The 21,699-nt window shown below is 50.2% G+C and overlaps 1 protein-coding gene across 1 annotated transcript in view; it reads right to left on the bottom strand.

Annotated features, from left to right (window-relative positions):
• MROH2A (maestro heat like repeat family member 2A) overlaps positions 1-21,699 on the bottom strand; it is a gene marked incomplete at both ends in the record, with an annotated part of 41,255 nt that overhangs the window by 8,904 nt on the left and 10,652 nt on the right. Inside the window, 17 exons of the mRNA XM_080671154.1 lie at positions 362-480; positions 1,071-1,194; positions 1,957-2,061; positions 4,832-4,927; positions 5,664-5,772; positions 8,811-8,890; positions 9,812-9,934; positions 11,008-11,160; positions 12,490-12,612; positions 12,955-13,074; positions 15,871-15,978; positions 16,389-16,441; positions 16,668-16,809; positions 17,235-17,275; positions 18,333-18,480; positions 20,264-20,374; positions 20,700-20,819. Of these exons, the coding sequence (XP_080527280.1) occupies positions 362-480; positions 1,071-1,194; positions 1,957-2,061; positions 4,832-4,927; positions 5,664-5,772; positions 8,811-8,890; positions 9,812-9,934; positions 11,008-11,160; positions 12,490-12,612; positions 12,955-13,074; positions 15,871-15,978; positions 16,389-16,441; positions 16,668-16,809; positions 17,235-17,275; positions 18,333-18,480; positions 20,264-20,374; positions 20,700-20,819 (1,875 nt within the window). The remainder of the gene's footprint in view (positions 1-361; positions 481-1,070; positions 1,195-1,956; positions 2,062-4,831; positions 4,928-5,663; positions 5,773-8,810; positions 8,891-9,811; positions 9,935-11,007; positions 11,161-12,489; positions 12,613-12,954; positions 13,075-15,870; positions 15,979-16,388; positions 16,442-16,667; positions 16,810-17,234; positions 17,276-18,332; positions 18,481-20,263; positions 20,375-20,699; positions 20,820-21,699) is intronic.

The raw sequence follows: 21,699 nt of genomic DNA, 5'->3' as shown, positions 1-21,699 counted from the left end.
TCTGGGCACTTTCAGTCATAAGTATGCCATCAGCCTTCCCATGAGCCAAGGCCTGTGTGCTGGGCCTCATGTTCAGTTCTTTCTGGGTCCCCCTCCACCCTCAGTGTAGCACATCACAAGGATGGAGGGAAGACAGCCAGGGACTATTAACACCTACTGTGAGCCAGGAAATCCCCATGGGGACCTTACATATTGTAGGCCATTTACAGATAGCATGAGTTGGACTAAAGGCCACAGAAGCTGTGACTCCCAGAAGAGGATGGGAACTGTGTGGCCAGGCTGGGCTAGATCCTGCCCCGAGAGGTGATCCAGGCACTGGGAGAGCAGCCCAGCAGCCCACACAAGCTTCCTGGATCATCACCTTGGCGATTCTGGAGGACGCACTGAAAATCTTCTCCACCTCCAAGCTCTGGAGGTCCTCTTTGCATCTTGCAAGCTCCAACTCTTTGCACATGTCCCATGAAGAGCAGGTCTGGCTTGCTGTTGGGAGTAGTTTCAGACACTGTCAGCCACAGAAGGCCCAGTCACAGGCTATGTCACAGCAGCCGCTTGTCCTGACTCTCAGGGCACCTTGGCTCTGAGGGATTGGACCACATCATCTAGACACCCTGTCCCGCATGCCTTTGCTCTCATTGTTCCCCACACCATCTCTACACAAGCTCAGGCAGTCCCTGCTGTGATGGATGCCCCACCAGCTGCCACACCAGAGGTGACCTCTCCCCTTCTGAAGGTCACCACACTGCATTCTCCCCTCAGCTCATCTCTGGCCAGTTTTGCTGGCTCCTTGGTATCTGTGAGCTGGCCTTGTGCCAGTGGGGCCCTCAGTATCCAACACATGCCCTCAGTGAGTTATGCTGAACCAATGAGCCTCTCCTTCCAGAAGCTTCCATGGCCTCTCAGTGAGCTCTGCACCCTCTGCTGTCTCTGCTGGTCAACCTTATTTGTCTATACAGAGAGGTTGTAACACTCCCCCACCTCAACCCCCAGGACAGCCCCATAGCTGACAGCTCTGGTGTCAGCCCTCCTCCCAGCCTGGAGAGGCTGGTTGTGATGTCCCACCCTCCACATACCGTGCAGATCCAGCAGGCTGGACAGGACGTCCACTGAGGCCAAGCGAGTTCTTTTGTTGGAGTCACAGGTGCAAGGGGCAATGAGTCCAATCAGTGTGCCAAACTGCCCCAGCTTCAAGGGGATCTGAGGGGCAAGAGACCTTAAGGCTCACACTCTGTCCCCTCACACATACCTGGGGCTGCCCAGGGGCAAAGTAATGGGCAACCAGAGAGGGCGAACCCTGCTCTGAAAACTCCGCCCCTGTCTGGGAAGGGGGAAGTTGTCACTGTCCGTCTGCTGCCCACATTCTTGCCTCCTGAGCCCCACAGCTGGGCCCCTGGAGGCAAGCAGCCAGGATCTGAGGAGTCTGGCCGACCTCAGGCCCAGGCTCTATGTCCAGGCACCTATCTCATTTCTATAACTAAGCCCTCAGTTCATTTTGGGCTTCCCCACTTACTAGCTGTGTGACTGGGTCAAGGTATCTACCCTCAGGCCCCTAGGTTCTAAAGAGAGATCTCCTCAACTGTGTCAGATGGGTAACCAACAAAAACACCCCATTGCTTTTCTAGGTGTTTGTGGTACTTGTCAAGCTTTGTATTATTTGTAATGTTTAGTAACTTATTTTTTCATTTTAAGTAAATATGCACTTTTCTACCCAACGTGGTATTCATAATTGTGTATCCTTTTTCTCAGAGAGGATTCTCACCATGGTATGAGCTTCAGGACCCACAAAACCTAGACACCTGCAAGCTGCAGCCCATTCTCTCCCTCTCTCCCACCCAGAGTGCCAGGTTGGCCCCTCCAGGGGTTTCATTGCCATTCCCAAGTGAGGCGGCCTCTTCCCACAGGACTCTTTGGGAGGGAGGGGGGCAGAACCAGGCGGGGGGCTGGTGCTCCTGTACTCACACAAACGCCGATGCTCTGGATGTAGCTCTGCATGAGACAAAGATGCAGCTTCATAGCCTTCTCCCGCTCCCATTCTTTCTCAGACAAGAGCCACTTTTCCAGGAGCTATAGATGGAACCCATAACACAGAAGAGGGTGTTAAAATCCCAGGGCCAGCCCTTTCCTGGCCAACTATTGCCTCCCTCGTCCCTCCTACTCAGAATCTGCTTTTCAATGCTTCTAGATGGTTCCTTCCCAGGCCCTGCTACTAGGGTGATGAGGTTGTAGGAAGAGAGAGTGCCTCCCCCCTCTCCTCCCCCACCCCAGCATCCTCACAGAGATGGCTCTTGACTAATCAGTGTGTTGGGCCTTGCTCCAAATGTTTGCCTGCCAGTGAAAGGGCCAGGAGCACAGCCTGCCCTGCATTCCAGGATCTAAGCATTCATGCATCTACTAACAGAGCTTAATAGTTTTGGAAGCAAAAATGGATAGAACTGAGAGGAGAAACAAATAAACCAGAGTGTTAGAGGTTTCAGTACCTCTTTCTCAGTAACTGATAGAACAAGAAGACAGAAAATCAGGCAGGATACAGGAAACTTCAACAACACTAGCAACCAACTTGGCCTAATTCATATTTAGAAACACTCTGACCAACACAGCAGGATAGTTTTCAAGTGCACACAAGGCATTTGCTAAAGGTAGACCATACCTGGACAACAAAATAACTTCCAGTCAGTGTAAAATGATTCAAATCATACAAAGTATGTCATCAGACTACAATGGAGTTAAAGTAGAAATCAAAAACAGAATGACCTCTGAAAAATTCTCAAATATTTGAAAATTTCTAGATAATCCATGGATCAAAGAAAAGATGAAAAGAGAAATTAAAATGTATATTGAACTGAAATAAAGTTAGAACACGACCTATCAATGTTTGTGGGATACAGCAACCAAGAACAAAGTCAGTGGGCCCACACAATCAGATTTTAAGACTTATCATAACATTACAGTAATCAAGACAGGATGACACCAATGAAAAGATAGACAAATACATCATTGGAGCAGAATAAGTGTTCAGAATTAGAGCTACACATAGTGGATTGATTTTTGTCAAAGGTGCAAAGGTAATTCAATGGAGAAAAGATAGCGTTTTCAACAAATGATGCTGGAACAATTGGTTATCTGTGTGTAAAAATACAAAAATTACATAAACTTTTATCCATACATCACACCATATACAAAAGCTAACTCAAAATATACCATAGACTTAATTGTAAAACCTGAAACTATGCAGTATTAGAAGAAAATCTTTGTGATCTTGGGTTAGGCAAAGATTATTAGATATAATACCAAAACCAGGATCTATAAAGGAAAAAAAATTATAAATTAGACTTCATCAAAATTTAAAACTTCTGCTCTTCAAAAGACACTGTGTAATTCATGAAAAGACAAATAAGAGACTGAGAGAAAATATTTGCAAATTACATAGCTAATAAAGGAATTGTATCTAGAAAACATAAAAACTAAAAACTCAATAACAAGAAAGCAAACAACCTAATTTTTAAAAAAGCTACCTTTACCCTTCAAAAATGACAAGATTATGAAAGTCAAAGACAAAGGAATTCTTCCAGATTGAAGGATACTAAACAGACGTGACAATTAAATGCAATGCATAGTCCAGATTGGCTCCTGGCTTGGTAGAAAATGGCTGCTATAAAGAGCATTATTGGAACAATTAGTAAAGCCTGCCTATAGACCATAGATTAGAATATAGCATTGTACCAATGCTGAATTTCCTGATTTTGATCATTGTATCCTATATAATAAAAGCCTAATATGCTAAGTGTCTGGTCATCTGGTTGGCCATTCAACCAATTAAAGTGTAATATGTTAATGATATGCTAAGGCCACTCAACCGCCTGCTATGACGTGCACTGACCACCATGGGGGAGACAGTTGACTGGTCAACCAGTTGCTTTGACCACCATGGGGCAAATGCTCTGACCCATAGGTTAGCTTGCTGCTGGGGTCCGGCTGATCAGGAATGAGCAAGATGGGCTGGACATGCCCTGGAGCCCTCCCGCAGTCCCTCTCCAGCTGGCCAACCTCCCACATCCCTCCCCAGCCCCAATCGTGCAACTGGTGGGGTCCCTTGGCCTGGCCTGCACCCTCTCACAATGTAGACTGAGGGACCCTGCCCCCCTAAGTACATGAATTTCGTGCACCGGGCCTCTAGTTGTTATATAAGAGACTATTCTTGCCCCAGCTGGGTGGCTTAGTTGGTTGGAGCACCATCCTGTATATCAAAAGGGTTCAATTCCCAGTCAGGGCACATACCTAGGTTTTGGGTTCAATCTCCAGTTGGGACATTCATGGGAGACAATGGATCAATGTCTCTCTCTCTCTCTCTCTCTCTCTCTCTCTCTCTCTCTTTTCTCTCTCTGTTCCTCTTTTCAAAATCAGTGAAAAACATCCTCAGGTGAGGATTAAAAAAATAAAAAATAAAAAAGAGAGTATTCTTCATGCATTGGGGGGTTGGGGGGTAATGGGGGAATAAGGACACATATGTAATATCTTAATCAATAAAGAAAATTTTAAAAAGATATTATTCTTGTTCTTAACTTGTTCTGCAACTGTCTATGATTTAAAAGGTGTGTGTGTGTGTAATGAGAAAGAGAAAAAATGTGACAAAATATTAAAAATTGTAAATCTGAGTGAAAGGTATACAAGACTTCTTTTTACTATATTTGCAGCTTTTCAGCAAATTTGAATTTTATCTAAATATAGTTACCAAAACAATGTTTAACTCATACCCCTGTTTCCAACAGAGAATCTGGCCCTCAGGCCAGCTTCCTGGGAGAGGTGGCCATTCCTGGCCTTCTGCCAGACAACTCACATGCACCATCTCCTGCAGGCCCTTGGGGTCCATCTGCCTCTGCAAGAGGCCCTCCATCAGCTGCTCCAGGACACACAGGGCATTTGTGTACATGGTCTATGACAAGAGAAGGAGAAGCCAGGCAGCAATGAGGAGGGTGCACAGTGTAAGATTATCAGATAATCAGCTCTTTTACTTTTGCTCAAATTGAGTGCTTTACACTTGTCTTCTCACACGGTGTAAAAGTCAGCTTCTTAAGAGGAACACATTTCACAAAGGAGGAAACTGAACTCCTAAAGTCCAGTTCTCCTGACTCTTCATCCAGGGCCAGGCCTTGGAGGCACAGATGGCTACCTGACCACAAAAGATTTGTCCTTCTTTTCCAACAGTGTTCCTGGAAAATAGCTATCCAGTCTGGGACTACATTTCCCAGCATTCCTTATATTTAAGTGGAGCCATGTGACTGAGTTCTGACCAATAGAAAGTGGGCAAAGTAGCTAATGAATCCTCCATACTCTTTCTCTTCCTCTCCTTGCTGGATATCAATACCCATGCGGACCTTCAGAACCAGGCACTGAAGAAGGCAGGACTCCTGAATAACTGTGTGAAGCAGCTCTATCCCCACCCCCACTGCCAATTTGAACTAAGCTCTCATGTTGTTAAACCACAGAGATTTCAGAGTTTATCTGTTACAGCAGTTAGCATCACCTTACACTGACAAACAGAGCCTGCTGTACTTTGCTGCCTCTAACCACAGATGGGTGGTTCAGGATGGTGGGCTCTCAGCACTATTCATGTTAAAGTAAAGTTCCAGGTCCCAACCCAGAAAATGAGGTGGCTCAGAGGAACCTACCTTAATGGACTCATTGTCCTTTCCTGGGGGTTGGAGAGAAATTACAGAATGTATACTGATATCCATCAGCTCACTGTTTTCCTCTGTGGAGTAGAAAGGCTTCACTTTGCTAAGGAAAGAAAAAGTGACAGAAGGAGTAGTCAGTGGAATTTGAGATCCTACTAGGAGGGGTGGACATCACTGGCTCCTGGCCCTCTGCCAGACAACTCACATGCACCATCTCCTGCAGGCCCTTAGGGTGGAGGCATGTCACAGATCAAGAGAGACACCAGCTTTCCTGGTTGGGGGTTTAGGTGTGCACCCTCCCCAGGGGTCTGCACTCTGCCAGCCATCAGTGTCCAGTGACTATGTCAGGGATTGAGAGGCAGACCCAAGGGTTCAAGGCCACCTCTCCTACTTGGTGTCTGCTCTAACCCTGTCCATCTCCTGCTCAGAAACATTCCATTTCTCCTCCCAGAACACAACCATGGACTCTGACTTCCAGGCTGGTACCAGCCCAGGGGTCAAGTGTAATGCCTGGACCAGCAGCAGTAGGTCATGTTGGAGTTTATTAAAAACTAGAGGCCTGGTGCACAAATTCGTGCATGGGTGGAGGCCAGCAATCCTGCCCCAATGGGGGCCATCAGGCAGGGCCAGTGGGAGGGAGGGGACATGGGAGGTTGGCCAGCCAGCCTCGCCCCCGATTAGGGTGGGGAGGGCCGATCGGGGGCCAGGCTGGCCAGGGGGAGGGGCTGTGGGAGGTTGGGGGAGGCCAATCGGTGCCCCAATCAGGCCAGTTGGCCTCCACAGTGCATGTCATAGTGACTGGTCATTCCGGTTGTTCCGTTGTTCCGGTCGCTTGGCTTTTATATATACAGATGCCAATTCTATGGCTCCACCTCAGAGCTACTAAATAAAATACTCTGGGGATTAGGGCCCAGCCATCTGTGTTTTGATAACCCCTCCAGGTTTGTACATAGCTGCGTCAGGCATCTAGCCCATTCTCTTTCTTTGTTTTTAAATGTATCTTTATTGTTCAATATATTACAGTTGTTCCCCTCCCCCCCCACCACCATTTGACCTCCTCCATCCCTCTCCCACCCCCTCCCCAGGCCTTCACCGTACTATTGTCTGTCCATGGATTATGCATATACTAGAGGCCTGGTGGGGTCCCTCATCCTGGCCTGTGGGATAGGGCCAAAACCAGCTCTCCAACATTCCCTGAGGGGTCCTGGATTGCGAGAGGGTGCAGGCCCAGCCAAGGGACCCCACCAGTGCATGATTGGGGTCGGGGAAGACGTGGGAGGTTGGTCAGCTAGGGAGGGACTGCGGGAGGGCTCCAGGGCATATATGGCCTGTCTCACTCAGTCCTGATTGGCCAAACCCCAGCAGCAAGCTAACCTACCAGTTGAGTATCTGCCCCCTGGTGGTCAGTGCACATCATAGGGAGCGGTTGAGCGGCCTTAGCATATCATTATCATATTATGCTTTGATTGGTTGAATGGACGACCGATGACCTGACACTTAGCATATTAGGCTTTTATTATATGGGTTATATCTAAGTTCTTTACTTAATCTCTTCCTGCCCCGGTTTCTGAAATTGGTAAGTCTGTTATATGCTTCAATGTTTCTGGATCTATTTTGTTCGTCAGTTTATTTTGTTCATTATATTCCACATATAAGTGAGATCATATGATACTTATCTTTCTCTGACTGGCTTATTTCGCTTAGCATAATACTCTGCAGGTCCCTCCATGCTATCTAAAAGAATAAGAGATCCTTCTTTTTTACAGCTGCCTGGTATTCCATGGTGTAAATGTACCACCGCTTTTTTATCCACTCATCTACTGATGGGCATTTGGCTACTTGTTGATCTTAGCTATCCCTTAATCAATCATTTTCAAGCCTGGGTGCATTTTAGAATCACCTGGAGAACTTTTGAAGGGCCCGGGGGCCTTGTCAGGCTCCACGGATCCTTATTTAGAGCCCTTGGGGTGGGGCCAGGGTATCTGTAGTGGTAAAAGTTCCCCACTGGCTCTATTGTGCCTCTAGGACAGGGTTGGGCAAACTTTTTGACTCGAGGGCCACAATGGGTTCTTAAACTGGACCGGAGGGCCAGAACAAAAGCATGGATGGAGTGTTTGTGTGAACTAATATAAATTCAAAGTAAAGGAGCGGAGGGGAGAGCAAGAGAACCTGATAGAACAGCCAGATCCGGCCCGCAGGCCGTAGTTTGCCCAAGGCTGCTCTAGGATCATTGGGAGTGATTCTAACTTTACTAAACTCCTGCCCTATTCCCCCCCACAAAGGGGTTCTGTCCTGCTGGAAGCTTCCAACTCCTACCCACATCCCTGTACTTTGTTTAAGCCCAGATCAAAAGGTAAACTCCTTTTGCCAGCTCCTTTTTCTAGCCCCTGTTATAGCAACCGAATTGCATCTTGCTAGTAGCCCCCTTTTTCTGGTCTTAGATTTTTTTTATTGTTCACCTACAAACACTCAGCACTGACCTCTAATTCCTTGTGTATGCGTTCGCCTTACCTCCGAGTCCCTGAAGGGATGTTTGTGAAATTGATTTCAAATCTGTCCGTGTGTTGCCTCTAAAGCAACAGGCATTTCTGCTATGAGTTTAAATGATGAATCTCCTAACTGGTGAAGATTTCCTAAAGAGGACCCAACCACTTCAAATATAGATTTTACAAACACATAGCTTCTGTCCCCAGCCCCTCACCCCACTGGTGGGTGGACAGTTCCAGAAGACACACCACAGGTATTCTATTACTTATATTATTTGTATAACTGTATTAATACCACATCAATACGTAACTTCCTTGACTGAGCCCAGCCCAGCTGGGAGGAGGCCATCTTCCTGCTGGCTATTCAGGGTCACGTGTGACCTTTTGCTCGAAACATCTCCTAATGTTTCAGCCTACCCATCTGCCAGTCACCTCCCATCCAAGGAGAAGAGCACAGCCTGAAATATTGTTGAGAATTATGGACAAGAGGGATGGAAGCAGACTCCCATCTTCCAGGATGGCCCATTGCCCGGGAGCTGCCACCCAAGACCCCTGCTACGGAGGTGGACCTGCACCAAGGAGCGCCAAGGGATGGTTTCAGACTTTGCATCTGCCCAGGAGAGGTGCCTGGGGCACAAGCAGGGGGCCAGCTCACCTCAGGTGCAGGAGGGCATCCATGGCCATGGTGCGCATGGGAGACACCAGATTGTCGGTCGGCTCCGCCTTGATGATCGCCTGCCCGGCAGAGCAGGGCAATGAGCTGCCAAGCCAACCAGAGTCCCAGAGCAGGAAGTATGGGGCCCTTAAATCCCAGGGGCCCTGATGGTGGCAGTACTCCCAGCGTTAGTGCCAGGAAGACCTGACGTTTTTAGGATCACTTGGCCTTTGCCATTTTCGGGGAAGGGCAAAATCTGGTGAAAGGTGTGGGGCTCACGATGGACGCGTGATTCCCACTCAGGTCTGTGTTACTTGAGTGTATCCTTGGGAAAACCACTTCCCCTGCCTGAGACCAAGTTCCCTTACATGTAAAACGGGGACTCGGCAATCCTGTGACTGGTGTGAAATGACGTGCGTAGAGCTCCTGGTCCAGGCAAGAGCCAAAGTCATGTTCGCTTCCTTCTCAGTGCCTCCTGTACCACCCACACCTCACTTCTCTCCTGAACTGCTTCTGACAGGAGCGGTGTCCTGGGCCAAGGCATTGCAGGGCATGGGGAGGTCTGGGGCCAGGGGCAGCGGCTGTCCCACAACCTCCATCAGCACCTGTCACCGCTTCTTGCCTTTGGGCGACTGACATTTTCTAGATCTTACCAAAGTTCTGTGCAAAAATAGTCTTAAGCTCTGCCTGCAGCTGACACCTGCCCATAGGTCCTTCCTATGTAGGGAGAAACGCTGGGGCAACAGTGAGGCTGACCTGATGGACCTGTGTCCCCCCGCACTGAACCAGCCCCCTCAGGGACACATAGAGCTGGGCTGTTTCCTGGCCATGAAACCCTTTGTCAGATATGAGACTCTCATCTCAGAATTCCTACATTGGATCACAGCAGAACTGAGACAGAATGGACTTCAGAGACCCAGAAGGCCCCTCGTCCCTCAGACGCCCTCAGGAACTTGCAGAGTTAGACCCCACACTGCTTAGGCCCCAGGCCCCCCGCTCACCACTATAATGGCAGTAAGAGTCGTCTTTTGGGCAAATTGAAAGTCCCCCGGGCCCTTGAGGTTTTCGATGGCATTGGAGATCTGCACCACACTCTTCATGAAGGCCATTTTGAGGCAGATGTCCTGTGCCCAGACCAGACAAAGGGATGGAAGAAGCGTGTTGTGAGTGAGTCCAAGGATTCCCAGCCACAGTCTTCGTGCCTGGACCCTGCAGCCACCTAAGGATGCTCTTTCCACCACCCTGAGATACACTGACAGAGCACCTGCCACATAGTGGGGCTGTGGGCCAGACCACCCCACACCTGCACCTGAGGGCAGCAATTGCCGGTCAGTGAGCACCCTCGCTAACCAGGGGCACCAAGTCCTGTGTGTCATGGGAGAGGCAGAATAAAACCCTCTTTGCTTTTACAACATGAATGAATCTTGAGGGTATTTATGCTAAGTAAAACAAGCCAGACACAAAAGGACCAATACTGGGTGATTTGGCCTATAGGAGGTACCAGGAGCAGTCAGACTCAGAGACAGGAAGTGGAACGGGGGCTGCCAGGGGCTGGGGAGGGGGCTGGGCAGTCATTCGATGGGGCAGAGTTTCAGTTTTGCAGGACAAAGGGTGCTGGAGATGGATGGTGGTGATTGCTGCACAACTACGTGAATGTACGTAATGCCACTTAACGGGGTCATGATGGTAACATTTAGGTTATGGGTATTTTACTACAATTTTAAAAATAGTATGTGCTTCATTCTCTGTGTTTTCTCTTCCTTGTTATTCGAAAAAAAGTAGCTAATCCCTTTGCATTTCTGAAGATAACTCCACATCTTGTCCCTTATGAGAGGCCTAGGGGCAGCTGTCTGGGGTGGAGGGCAGAGGCTAGGATAGAGGGAGGGAGAGAGACTGGAAAGGGGGGCTCATCTTGTGACTTCTAAGGACCCAAGCTCACCCCTCCCAGCACTTGAGGAAGGAGCTACACGCCACGTCCTCCTGCAGCAAAAAATAGCCCAGACTGAAGCAATGGGCCTCCCAAATGCTGGGAGTCACATAGGACTCCTGGATGTCTCCATGTGGGCCATGGGCTGCCTGGGCCCCACTCCTGGCTTCACCACCATCCAGAGAGGGATGCAGGATGACATTCTGCCCACCTGGCTAAAGGAGGGGATTTCCTGGGCACTGACTGTGGGTCTGTGTCTCCCTGGGTTACCTGGGAGCTGCTGGTGTAGTGGTGAATGATCTTGGCAGTGATGGGGGTGTCCACGTGAGTGAGGAGCATCTGCCAATGGCAGTGCAAGGCCACACAGCTGTACATCACCATGAGAGCGCTCTTCACTGTCTCCCGCCTCCAGGGGTGGTCCTTCTGCAAGGCCAACGACAAGGAGAAGACATGCTGGGTGGGGGGTGATGTGCTCAACTTGCCCTGCTGGGAGTGAGCAGGGTCAGCCCCAGCTGCTCACAAATCATCTCTGGTTATAAGACCAAAAGAGCCATTGAGTCAGCCAACTGTGCCTAAAACACTCATTCATTCAATACTTTTTTATTGAGTACCTACAACATGCTGGGACCTGGGTATAGCGTGGTGAGTAGGTCAGAGCAAGGTCAGACTGCCCATTAGCTGTGAGCAGTTGGCTGTGTGGACACTCCTACGCAGAGGCGGGCTGAGCATGCCCTCATACCTCCACCTGCCAGGCACCTGCTCTGGCCCAGGGGCTCTCATGATGCTGGGGATCCAGCAGGAACAGACAGCTTCAGCCCTGCTCTCCTGAGAGGAGGTGTCGGAGACTACCAAACCCTCCGTGGACGTGAGGCTGGGGGCCCTTGAGCCCTGCCAGGCTGCAAATAAAAATCCAGGTCTCAGGTCCTGCTCTGTGGAGCAGGTTGAGACACTCTCCATCCAAACAGTCAGACCCGCAGGGCAAGGGTGGAGATCAAGGCCAAAGCCTGAGGCGTCAGTGACTCCAGATGACTGGCCACTGGGCCTCAGTCAACTGTGGCACCATGCCCTGAAGCAGGAAGTTGGACCAGAGGCTGGCCATGGGCTGCTTGGGTCTAACGCCTGGCTTTACCATTGGCCAACTGCACGCCTTTGACAAGCTTCACTGCTCTCGTCTATACCACCACCATCCAAGCCCCATCGATTCACTGAGGCAGAGCTCCCAACACGTGGAAAGCACCTTCACTTCTTCAGACCCAGTGGGTCTGGATGAGGCCTGGAACCCTGCACCCAGGTACTCTCATCATGAATAGCTAAAGGCTCAGACTCCCGTGTAAAATCTGGCTTCTGGAAAGCCCCACCTTGTGTTCTTTAAATTATCAGGTGGCCTCCAGATCGCAGTCATTTTGAGGATAGGAGACATGGAGGGGGGTTTTTTTAAAAAAATGTTTTTATTGATTTTTTCTGAGAGAGAAAAGGAGAGGGATAGAAAGAAATATCCATTCGAGAGAAACATCTATCGGCTGCCTCCTGCGTGACCCCTACTGGGGATGAGCCTGCAACTCAGCATGTTCCCTGACAGGGAATTGAACCTGTGACCTCTTGGTCCATGGATCAATGTTCAACCACTGAGCCACACTGGCCAGGCAAGAAGAGGGTGTTCTTATTGTGATTGGGTAAGAACCTTGGTTGGGTGCTGAGAGCATTGTTGCTCTAAGAGGCTCCTAGAAACCTGGTTGTAGAGAGGAGCTTTACCCGCCAAGCACCGATCTGCCAGGACTCCTCTGATTCCTGAATCCTCTCCTCAAAGTCCTGGAGCACACTCAGCACAGTCTTCACCTGGCCCTGGGCACACAGGCCAAAGCATAGAATCACACCCTGTGGGGAGACCCAGTCAGCTGGGGTGAAGGGGTGGGCAGGGGGCAGAGGAGGAGCCCCCATACACACATACACACATGCACACACATGGGTGCATACATGCATGTATATATATGAACAAGTACACACAGGCACACATGGGTACACACATGTATACACAGGAATACACACATGCATGCACACACAGGTATACACACAGAGACATGAATGCATACACGTGCGTATGCACAGGTACACACATGCACATACATGCACACACATGCATGTGTGCATGCATATACCATATCCCCTGAGGGTCCAGAGAGCTCTGACGGATAGGAGGGGGCTGCAGGGTGCCTTCACCTCTCTGTCAAAGTCCTTGCTGTAGTCGGTCTTGTACAGCAGCTCCAGCAGCAACACCTCCACTTTGTCGGCCTCCAGGCCTGTGGCCAAGGTGAAGCCCAACGCCCGGTACAGGAAGCTCTAGAATGTCAGAGGACAAATGGAACTTCAGTGTACAGTCTTTAAAATAAATGTTCAGGGGCAGTTGGACTATATATACAAGGACAAGCATATTCTAAATAGTGGAGGCCAAATTTCTCTCCTATACAAATTGAAACAATTTACACTCCCACCAACTAATCCAAGAGGACCCATTTTACCACATTCTCTCCCACAATAGGAATTATCAGTGAGAGGTGGGACTTTTCCACTTCCATTTATTTCTTTATTGGTCATATAGATCACCTTTGCATAGTTTCAAGGTCCATTCCTTGAATTTCTGTCTATTTTCTTTCCCCATTTCCTGTTCAGTTATTCTCCTATTTTGTTTTCATTTGTAAGAACTTGGTGTATATATTTGAAATCCACATTTAATCCACACAAATGTAGAAGGTAACTATGATTATAGTATTTAGAGATGAGAAAGCAAGCAGGAAGTGGTAGAACCAGTATTTGAAAATCAAGCAGTCTTATGCTCACTTCTTAACAAATGAGTGTCGGAAGACTCAACTGGCAGATCACTTTCAGTGGTCTATTTCCCCAATGTGTCATTTCCCTTTTGATTTTATTTATGACTAGAGGCCCAGTGCATGAAATTCATGCACTGGTAGGGTCCCTAGTGGCTGCCGACTGCCGCCCGGGTACTCCCTCCCTTCTCCTGATCGCCTGCAACTGCCTTTGCCAATGCTGCTGCCAGCCAGGGCCTCCCTCCCTCCCCGGCCAGCCCGCTCCCTGGTTGAACTCTGGGACAACTCTTGGTAGAGGGGACAATTTGCATACTACGCTTTTATTATATAGGATAATTTCTTTTTGTCACACAGAAAATTTTCATTTTCATAGAGGAAAGTGTCTTTCTTTTCCTTGTCTTTTCTGGTTTATTTTCATGCATATTCCATGTTAAGGTCATAAAAATACTCACCCCATGTATTCTTCTGGTTGTCCCATGGTTTTATTTTATTTAGTACTAGAGGCCCGGTGCCTGAAAATTCATGCATTGGAGGGGGGTGTCCCTCAGCCCAGCCTGCCCCCTCTCACAGTGCGGGAGCCTTTGGGGGGGTGGGAGGCAACCTGGCAATCAGGGGAAGGCGATGCCCCATCACACCTCTGCTGCTGCCACTGCTGGCAGTGCAATCCTCGGTTGGCCCTGGTTACCTGAGCCTCGGGCGGCCCTGGGTGGCTGGGCAGCTGCCATCCAAGGCTTGCCTGTGCCTTGGGCCAGCCGTGGGTGGCTGGGCAGCCAACATCTGAGGCTTGCTTGCACCTTGGGCTGGCCCTGGGTGGCTGGGAAGCGCCATCCAAGGTTTGCCTGTGCCTCGGACCAACCGTGGGTGGCTGGGAAGCCAACATTAGAGGCTTGCCTATGCCTCTGTCCAGCCCTGGGCAGCTGGGCAGCTGCCATCCGAGGCTTGCCTGCACCTCGGGCTGGCCCTGGGTGGCTGGGGGGCTGAGGAGACTGGGGGACTCCAGAGGCAGGCCCATGGAGCGGCCAGGCCTGCCTGGGGGCGGGCCCGGCCTTGCCGCGCACCTGCCGCCCAGCAGGGCTGAGGGGACTGGGTGCCCCCATCTTGTGGCTATGGGCGCTGCCATATTTGATGGCGTGGCAGTAAATTAGCATATTCCCTCCTTATTGGCTGTGAGTGCCACCATCTTTGAGGGCAGGGAAGTCAATTAGCATATTCCCTCCTTATTGGCTGTGGGCACCGCCATCTGCAACGGCGTGAGGGTCAATTAGCATATTCCCTCTTTATTAGATAGGATACTTCAATCTTTGCTCTGGGACAGTAAATCCTTCCTTAACCTGCTTCATTTTCAATATATTTTTAGCTATTCTCTTACTTTTTTTTTCCACTCAGATGAACTTAAAAAGAATCTTGTAAAATTTCATAAAATTGTCAAATTTCCACAAAAACTCTTTTTGGGAATTTGACTGGGAGTAAATTATATTGCAGATTAATTTGAGAACAATGGACACTTTTAAAACATTGAGACCCTATTTACGAACAAGAGGTGGTATCTATTTGATTAGCAGTGGTCGGCAAACTGTGGCTCGTGAGCCACATGTGGCTCTTTGGCCTCTTGAGTGTGGCTCTTCCACAAAATACCATGGCCTGGGTGAGTCTATTTTGAAGAAGTGACATTAGAAGAAGTTTAAGTTTTAAAAATTTGGCTCTCAAAAGAAATTTCAATTGTTGTACTGTTGATATTTGGCTCTGCTGACTAATGAGTTTGCCAACCACTGGATTAGGGCTTCTTTTAGCACCCCTGCCTCTCCTTGCAATTTTGTGTTCTTCACATATTTAATATTTTATGATTTCAAATATATTGATTATATATTTTACATTGCACTGGTCCTTTGACTATGTTTTCATTATATGGTATTGTATATATATATTTTTATAAATAGGAAGATAATGTTTTCTGCATGCTAATTTGGGCCTTATCTTCTTTACTGCTAAGCTAGAACCTAGAGACTCCTTTAGCTTTCTGTGGCTCTATGTCATCCTCACCCTTTCCCTATTTACCAAAATCTGTTCAGACATTTCCATTTGTGCCTGTTGGACTCTGATATCAGACAACTTCAGGTGGAGAATGAGGTGAGAAGGATGGGGAAGCTGGTGACTGGAGGAGAGATTACCCAGCTTCAATAAGCAGGTTCTTAAAAACACACACACACAAAATACAAAACCGCACTGGTCTGAACCCCCCCTTCTCTCTTCCCAGGACCCTGTAGACAGCCATAGATACAACTGCTCTCACACAGCTGCTGTGGGGACCAACCTTCTCCAGGGAAGGGCTGTCAAAGCTCTCGATCTGGTTATTCAGCTCTTTGCCCAGACGCAGGCTCCAGTTGGAACCCCGAGTCTTCTTGAGGGAGAGTCTCAGAAACTGGGGAGGCAGAAGACATGGGTGTGCAGTGCTCCAATAGGGCTGTGTGGTACTGAGCAGTGACCCACCTTCTCTAACCCCATCCCCAATCTGTGAATCGCTGGACCCATAAAGCCCTGATCCAGTGCTAACATTCTGTGGGCCTGGGGGTTCGGGGAACAGCTGTGGCTTGTGAGATGGTGGGAGGGAAATCACCCTGTGCTGATTTCCTGAGTACTTGGTGTCACAGAATGGAAGGCCCTCTGTTCTCCCCTGAGGCTAGACACCACTGTGGAATGCTTGGTATTCCCCAAGTCTTCTAACAGGAGAGTGTGTCCTTTTAGGGACTCCTAAAATCTCCACATGCCATCCCCACCATGTGCCCTCACATGCATCCTCCCCAACCTCAGCAGGCTGGGTCACCTCTTTACCTGAATCAGCTTGTCCTCCCAAGTCTCCTGATTCCAGGTAAACTTAGTATGTTCTGCAGAAAGAATGATCACACATGCTACTCTCTGCTGCTCCCCTCTGGGGCGCCTCCTTAGCCTGGCCTGTGAAGCCCCCCATGGGGCATGCTCACCACATGCTGTATTTCTCTCCCCACCTTCCCAAGGACCCAAGTAGGCTGTGCTGGTCTACCATAGCCTCGCCTCCCAGTGTGCAAGCCACGTAGTTAGTACCCCAGTCTGCACGCTGAGAGGGCACTTCACCTTCCAGGTACTTGATCAGCAGTGGGATCTCCAGCTCCCACATGTCGGCCATGGAGGGTGCAATGCTGTGGCTCAGGGTCCTCAGAAGGTTGAGCATGGCTATCCCTCTCCCCTCCCCTTCGTAGGGGGATGACATCAGCACCTGCAGGGAACCAAGACTCCAGTGGGACTCTGCCCATGGTCTGGGCAGCCCTGGGCTCCTCACCCCCACAAAGAACACCTGGGACCAGATCGTGAGCTCCTTCCCTACCCCCTGGGTCATGGATTAGCATCTGGAGTCCACACAAAGGTGAAAGATGGAGCCCGCCTCCCAGGGGCAGGCAAGCCACTGTCCTGGGGGTGCTTTGAGATGCTCAAAGGCCGAGCAGAGGAATCTGAGAGCAGGTCCGAGTCCACTGTCCCTGGCACACCTATACCAGAGGGACAGCAGGAACCAGGAAAGCTCTGTTGTGCCAGCGTCCAGCTCCCTCCTCCCTCTGGGGGCTCTGGGAATTAAGAGATCGAGGGAGAGGCACCACAGGACACGGTCTCAGCCAGGCCAGGGCACAACCTGGGCGAGCCACTCACCAGAAGGCGGGCCAGCAGCTTCTGCGGTGCAGGCAGGTCCACTGAGGAAGAAGGAGATTCGACCCCGCTGGAGTGCTTGGCCCAAACCAGGATGTGCCCCAACCCGTGTCCCCAAGGTGGGGCTTTACCCTGGAAGGTGCTTTCCTAACACGACTCCATTGTCCACATAGAGAATATATTGGCACAGGGGATTTTCCATAAAGAACATCATTTTAATTGGCTTATCCTGGGAAGAGTGGAGAATTGTGCTATGGGCTGGGGCTTAGAAGATGCTATTTTCAAGATAAGCCCACTTTGTAGTGGACACCAGGTTCTCCCATGAGAGTGTGCGTCTCTTACTGTGAACCTTGGCATCTATTGAGCCAACAGTGATCAGACACCTGCCCGCCGCCCCCCCCCCCCCGACCTCCCCGCAACTACAGGTGCTGGGAGTCAATGAGTCTGTAAGAAACAAACACAGTGCTTGGGCCAGTGGGCAAGGGAGTACCAAGCTTCCTGAGAAGTTGCAAGTGGGAGAGCCAAGTTGGGAGTGGGGGCATGAGGAAGACCTCAGGGGGTGGCCTCACTGGTTGCTCAAAGCAGGTTCCACCGTTTGCTGTCCCTGGGTCCTAAAGGGCACCTCAAATCACCTCCACTGTCAGCCATGCCCATCAGCAAACCCCTGGGCCCTGAGAGCAGCCCCCTGGGAACAGCAGTGTCATCCTGCACACAGCTAGGCCTAGTCACTTTTTTGAGTCTTATGTTCACAGTGCTCAGTCACGGGGACCACAGTGGAGTGGCTTTCAGAGGACTCAAGCTGGGACATCTATAGTTCTTCCACCTGGCTCACAGCAGCTCAGAGAGGTCACACAAGGGGAGAGGCTGAGCCAGGACCTTGGAAGGGTGGGGTCTGGGCTGGGTCATGGGGACATGAAGAGTGAGCCACCAGAGGAAGTTATCCAGTGTTAATACCTCCTCAGATGAGGCAAAGGCAGGCCTTTGGCCTGGCTGTTTGGACTCTGGGATGCTTGCTGGAGGAGGGGAAGTGTTCAGAGACATGGAGGGTCTCACTTAAGGGACCTGCCCAATCCCACCAGCTGGCTCAGGGATGCTGCCCACCATGCCTGCTCTTGCTGGCCGCGTTGGCCTCCCCATCCATGATGTGGAACTGGCGTTCCGCCAGGTTTGTGAGGCTGATGCAGATGGGGGTCAAGACCTCCATGTTATCGGTCTCCATGATGTAGCACAAGAGCCTCACCCAAAACTCCTGGTGGAGAGAGGGGGCCAGGATTAGCTGAGACGTCCCATGGCCACATGAGGAGATGGGTCAGGCTCCCCCACAGTGTGGGCCTCATCTCAGTTTCCCAAAACTGTACTCCCACCCACTGACAGCCTCAACCCTGGCCGGCTCTGCTGCCAACCCCAGTCTTTGTCAGGGTCATCAAATGACACCCCCCTGATATGGCAGAGGAAGCCAGCTAGTCCTAATGGGCCCTACTCCCACCCCTGCTGACCTCCCACCAACCCCACACCATCACATCCTCTTCGACCAGCACCCTCCCTCTGACCCCAAATCCTACAGAGGTAGACACTGGGCAGATGACTCAGCCAAGCTTGCCCACTGTGATGGTCAGGTTTATGTCAACATGGCTAGGTGAGAGTACCCAGTTATTCAACCAAACACTACTCTAGGTGTGGCTGTGAAGGGTTTTGTAATCCTTAAAGGAGATTATCCGAGATAGTGAGTGGACTTCATCCCATCAGTTAAAGAACCTTAAGAGCAAAAAAACTAAGTTTCTCATGACAGCAGCATCAGCTCCTACCTGAGTTTCCAGCCTGCAGGCCTGTCCTGCAAACTTCAGGCTTGCCAGCCCCCACAATTGCACAAACCAATAAATTGTGTGTAGGTATGTATCTCCTACGGTCCTGTTTCTCGGAGAACGCTGACTGATACAGATTCTTGGAGCCCCCCAACTTCACCCTACCATCTCCCCCCTCCTTAGATGACTATTGAACACCCCCAGCTAATCCTGGTCCCTCTAAGCCTCACTACACGTCTCTGGGAGTTTGGACTAAGGCTCTAGTGTTACTAATTAACAAGTGAAGTCACTCAGCTATTCTGGCTTCCAGGACTAGAACCCTCAGCTCCTGGGTTCCCCCAAGGAGGAGGCATCATGGTGAACTGGAAACAGCATTTTAATCCTGGATGCACTATTTACCATCTTCGAAGCCTGGAGCAAATTAATGTCTCTTTGATCCTTAGTTTCCTCATCTACAAAAGCAGGGTAATAATAAGAGAGCATAACTCATAGGGCTGTTGGGATAATTAAATGAGTGTCTATGTTCTGCATGCCTGGCACAGTACCTGCTCTATGCAGGTGCTCAGTGAATTGTAGAGATCACTGTTCTTCTCATTATTTCTGTTATTAAAATAAGCTGCCACTGGACAGGGGTATCTAGCCCAGGGCCTTACTTAATGGACAATGATACCCTCCTTGAGCTGCATGGTAAATGTTTCCTATCTTATTGCTATGTCACAGTGTATTGCAATTAAAAGTTGACACATTTATTTCTCCTTAAGCCTGTGAATTCATTGGGGTCATACTGTGTCATTTTGGAGTATGTCCTCATGTCTTTACTGCATGTTTATGGAATTAAACCACTAAAATAAGTTGTTTTCTCACACACACACACACACACACACACACACACACACACACACACCTGGACTGAAGGGGATTTAAGGCAACAAATACATTTCGGGCAATAAGTCAGCTGATACGTATTAAGGCTGACTGTGTGCCAGCCATTGCCCAAGCATCTGGGGGCTCTAAGTGCCCATCAAGCACCTGGCTCTGGAACTGGATCTTGAAGGATTACAACTCAGGCAATTGGAAGATCAGGGTCCCCCGGCATCACAGGCAATGGGAATGGGAGAAGCAACAGCACAGTTCTGGACATGCGCCATTTCCCCAAGCCTGCGCCATGCAGACACGAGCAATTAGCTTCAGTGTGCCAGCCCAGCGGGCAGGTGGGCTGGGCTCACTCACGTTGGTCATCCCACTGACAGCAGAGGTTATTATCTTCACGGTGTCCATGGTGACTTTGTGGACCATCTTTTCCTCCAGGTCCCTCTGATGAAAGCTCTCCCGGCGATTTGTCTGGAATGCAGAACCGAGGGGCCCCTGCTTGAGGGCTGGCAAGGAGCTTGCTGTGCTCTTAGGTGTGATCTCCTCACCCCCCATGGGGTTGAAGCCCAGACACTTGAGTCTCCAGGATGCTCAGAGCCGGGAATGCCTCTCTATGTTTTCTAGACTTCTGCCTGTGTGGCTGCACCCACCTTTACCTACAGTTTACTGGGTCTGCATACTTGTGTCAAGGACGTATATGCATATAGTTCAAGCTCAGGTACATTCCTTCTCCAACACTTTGGAAACCACTTCCAAAGTCCACCTGCTCCATGGTCTGCATGTCAGGACCACTCACCAATTTGTAGGTGGACAGGGTCAGCTGAATGGACACGTACTTTAGGCCCCAGCCTTTGATCCTGTCCTGGAAGCCAGACAGAGCCAACTGGCCGATGATGCGGAGAATTGCCATTCTCACCTGAGAGGACAGGGCGGCAGACACACTGGAGGTTGGGGTGGGCTCCAGGGTGGGAGGCTGGGCATCCAACACCCAATCCCATGACATGAGACAGTAGGATTGGGGTGCTCTGGGCTGGAAGGGGTCTCAGGATCCACCTGGCCACTACCCACTCTGTTCACTACCCCTGCCTCATCCAGAGGATCCCACTCTGCAGCATGTCCTCCCCAGAATCTCGCCTGGACCTTTCAGAGACATAGAGTGCACTGCCTTTTATGTAGACAGCTCCATCCTCAGGGGACAACCTGAGGCTCCCTGGGGCTCATATGTGGGCCAGCACAAAACAAGCCTGTTGTCTCTTCCCCCAGACAGCCTCCAGGTATTGAAGACAGCTTTGCCTGAACCTCCAATCCAAATCCCCCATTCCCTCCTCATTTCTGCAGACCCTCCCATTCTGGACCTCTCCTCCCTGGGGTCAGGCAGCAGTCCCCAGGGTCGGAGGCCAGAACCAAAGCTACACTCCGAGGTGGCCATGGCTGCGGTGGCTCCCTTATTTGGAGGGTGAAGGGTACATCCCTCGTTTGCTTTTTTCATGTGCAGTAATGACCTTACAACACTCCTGGCCTGAGCTGAGTCCCCTTGGCCTGCCCTCTGTCCAAGTGTGTCTGAGACCCCAGTGGGCAGCAGTGAGAGTGAGAAGAGAGTGAGCCACAGCTTTGATGGGCCTCATTCACCTCCAGCCCTACTCAGGGCTGGCTGGGAGCTAAGTTTCCTATTGACGGGCGTTACTTCAGGAGGCCGGCCTCCACCCACAGAGCTGGAGAGGAGCCAAGGCGCTGCTAATGGAAGAAGGCCCCTGCCAGCTTCCCTTTGCTTCCCAGCAGGGACTTCTGAGCGCCAC

The sequence above is a fragment of the Plecotus auritus genome (assembly GCF_963455305.1).
Source record: "Plecotus auritus genome assembly, chromosome: 5".
Taxonomy (NCBI): Eukaryota; Metazoa; Chordata; class Mammalia; order Chiroptera; family Vespertilionidae; genus Plecotus; species Plecotus auritus.
The sequence above is the reverse complement of the archived record's forward strand: the minus strand, read 5'-3'. Positions and strand labels throughout refer to the sequence as shown.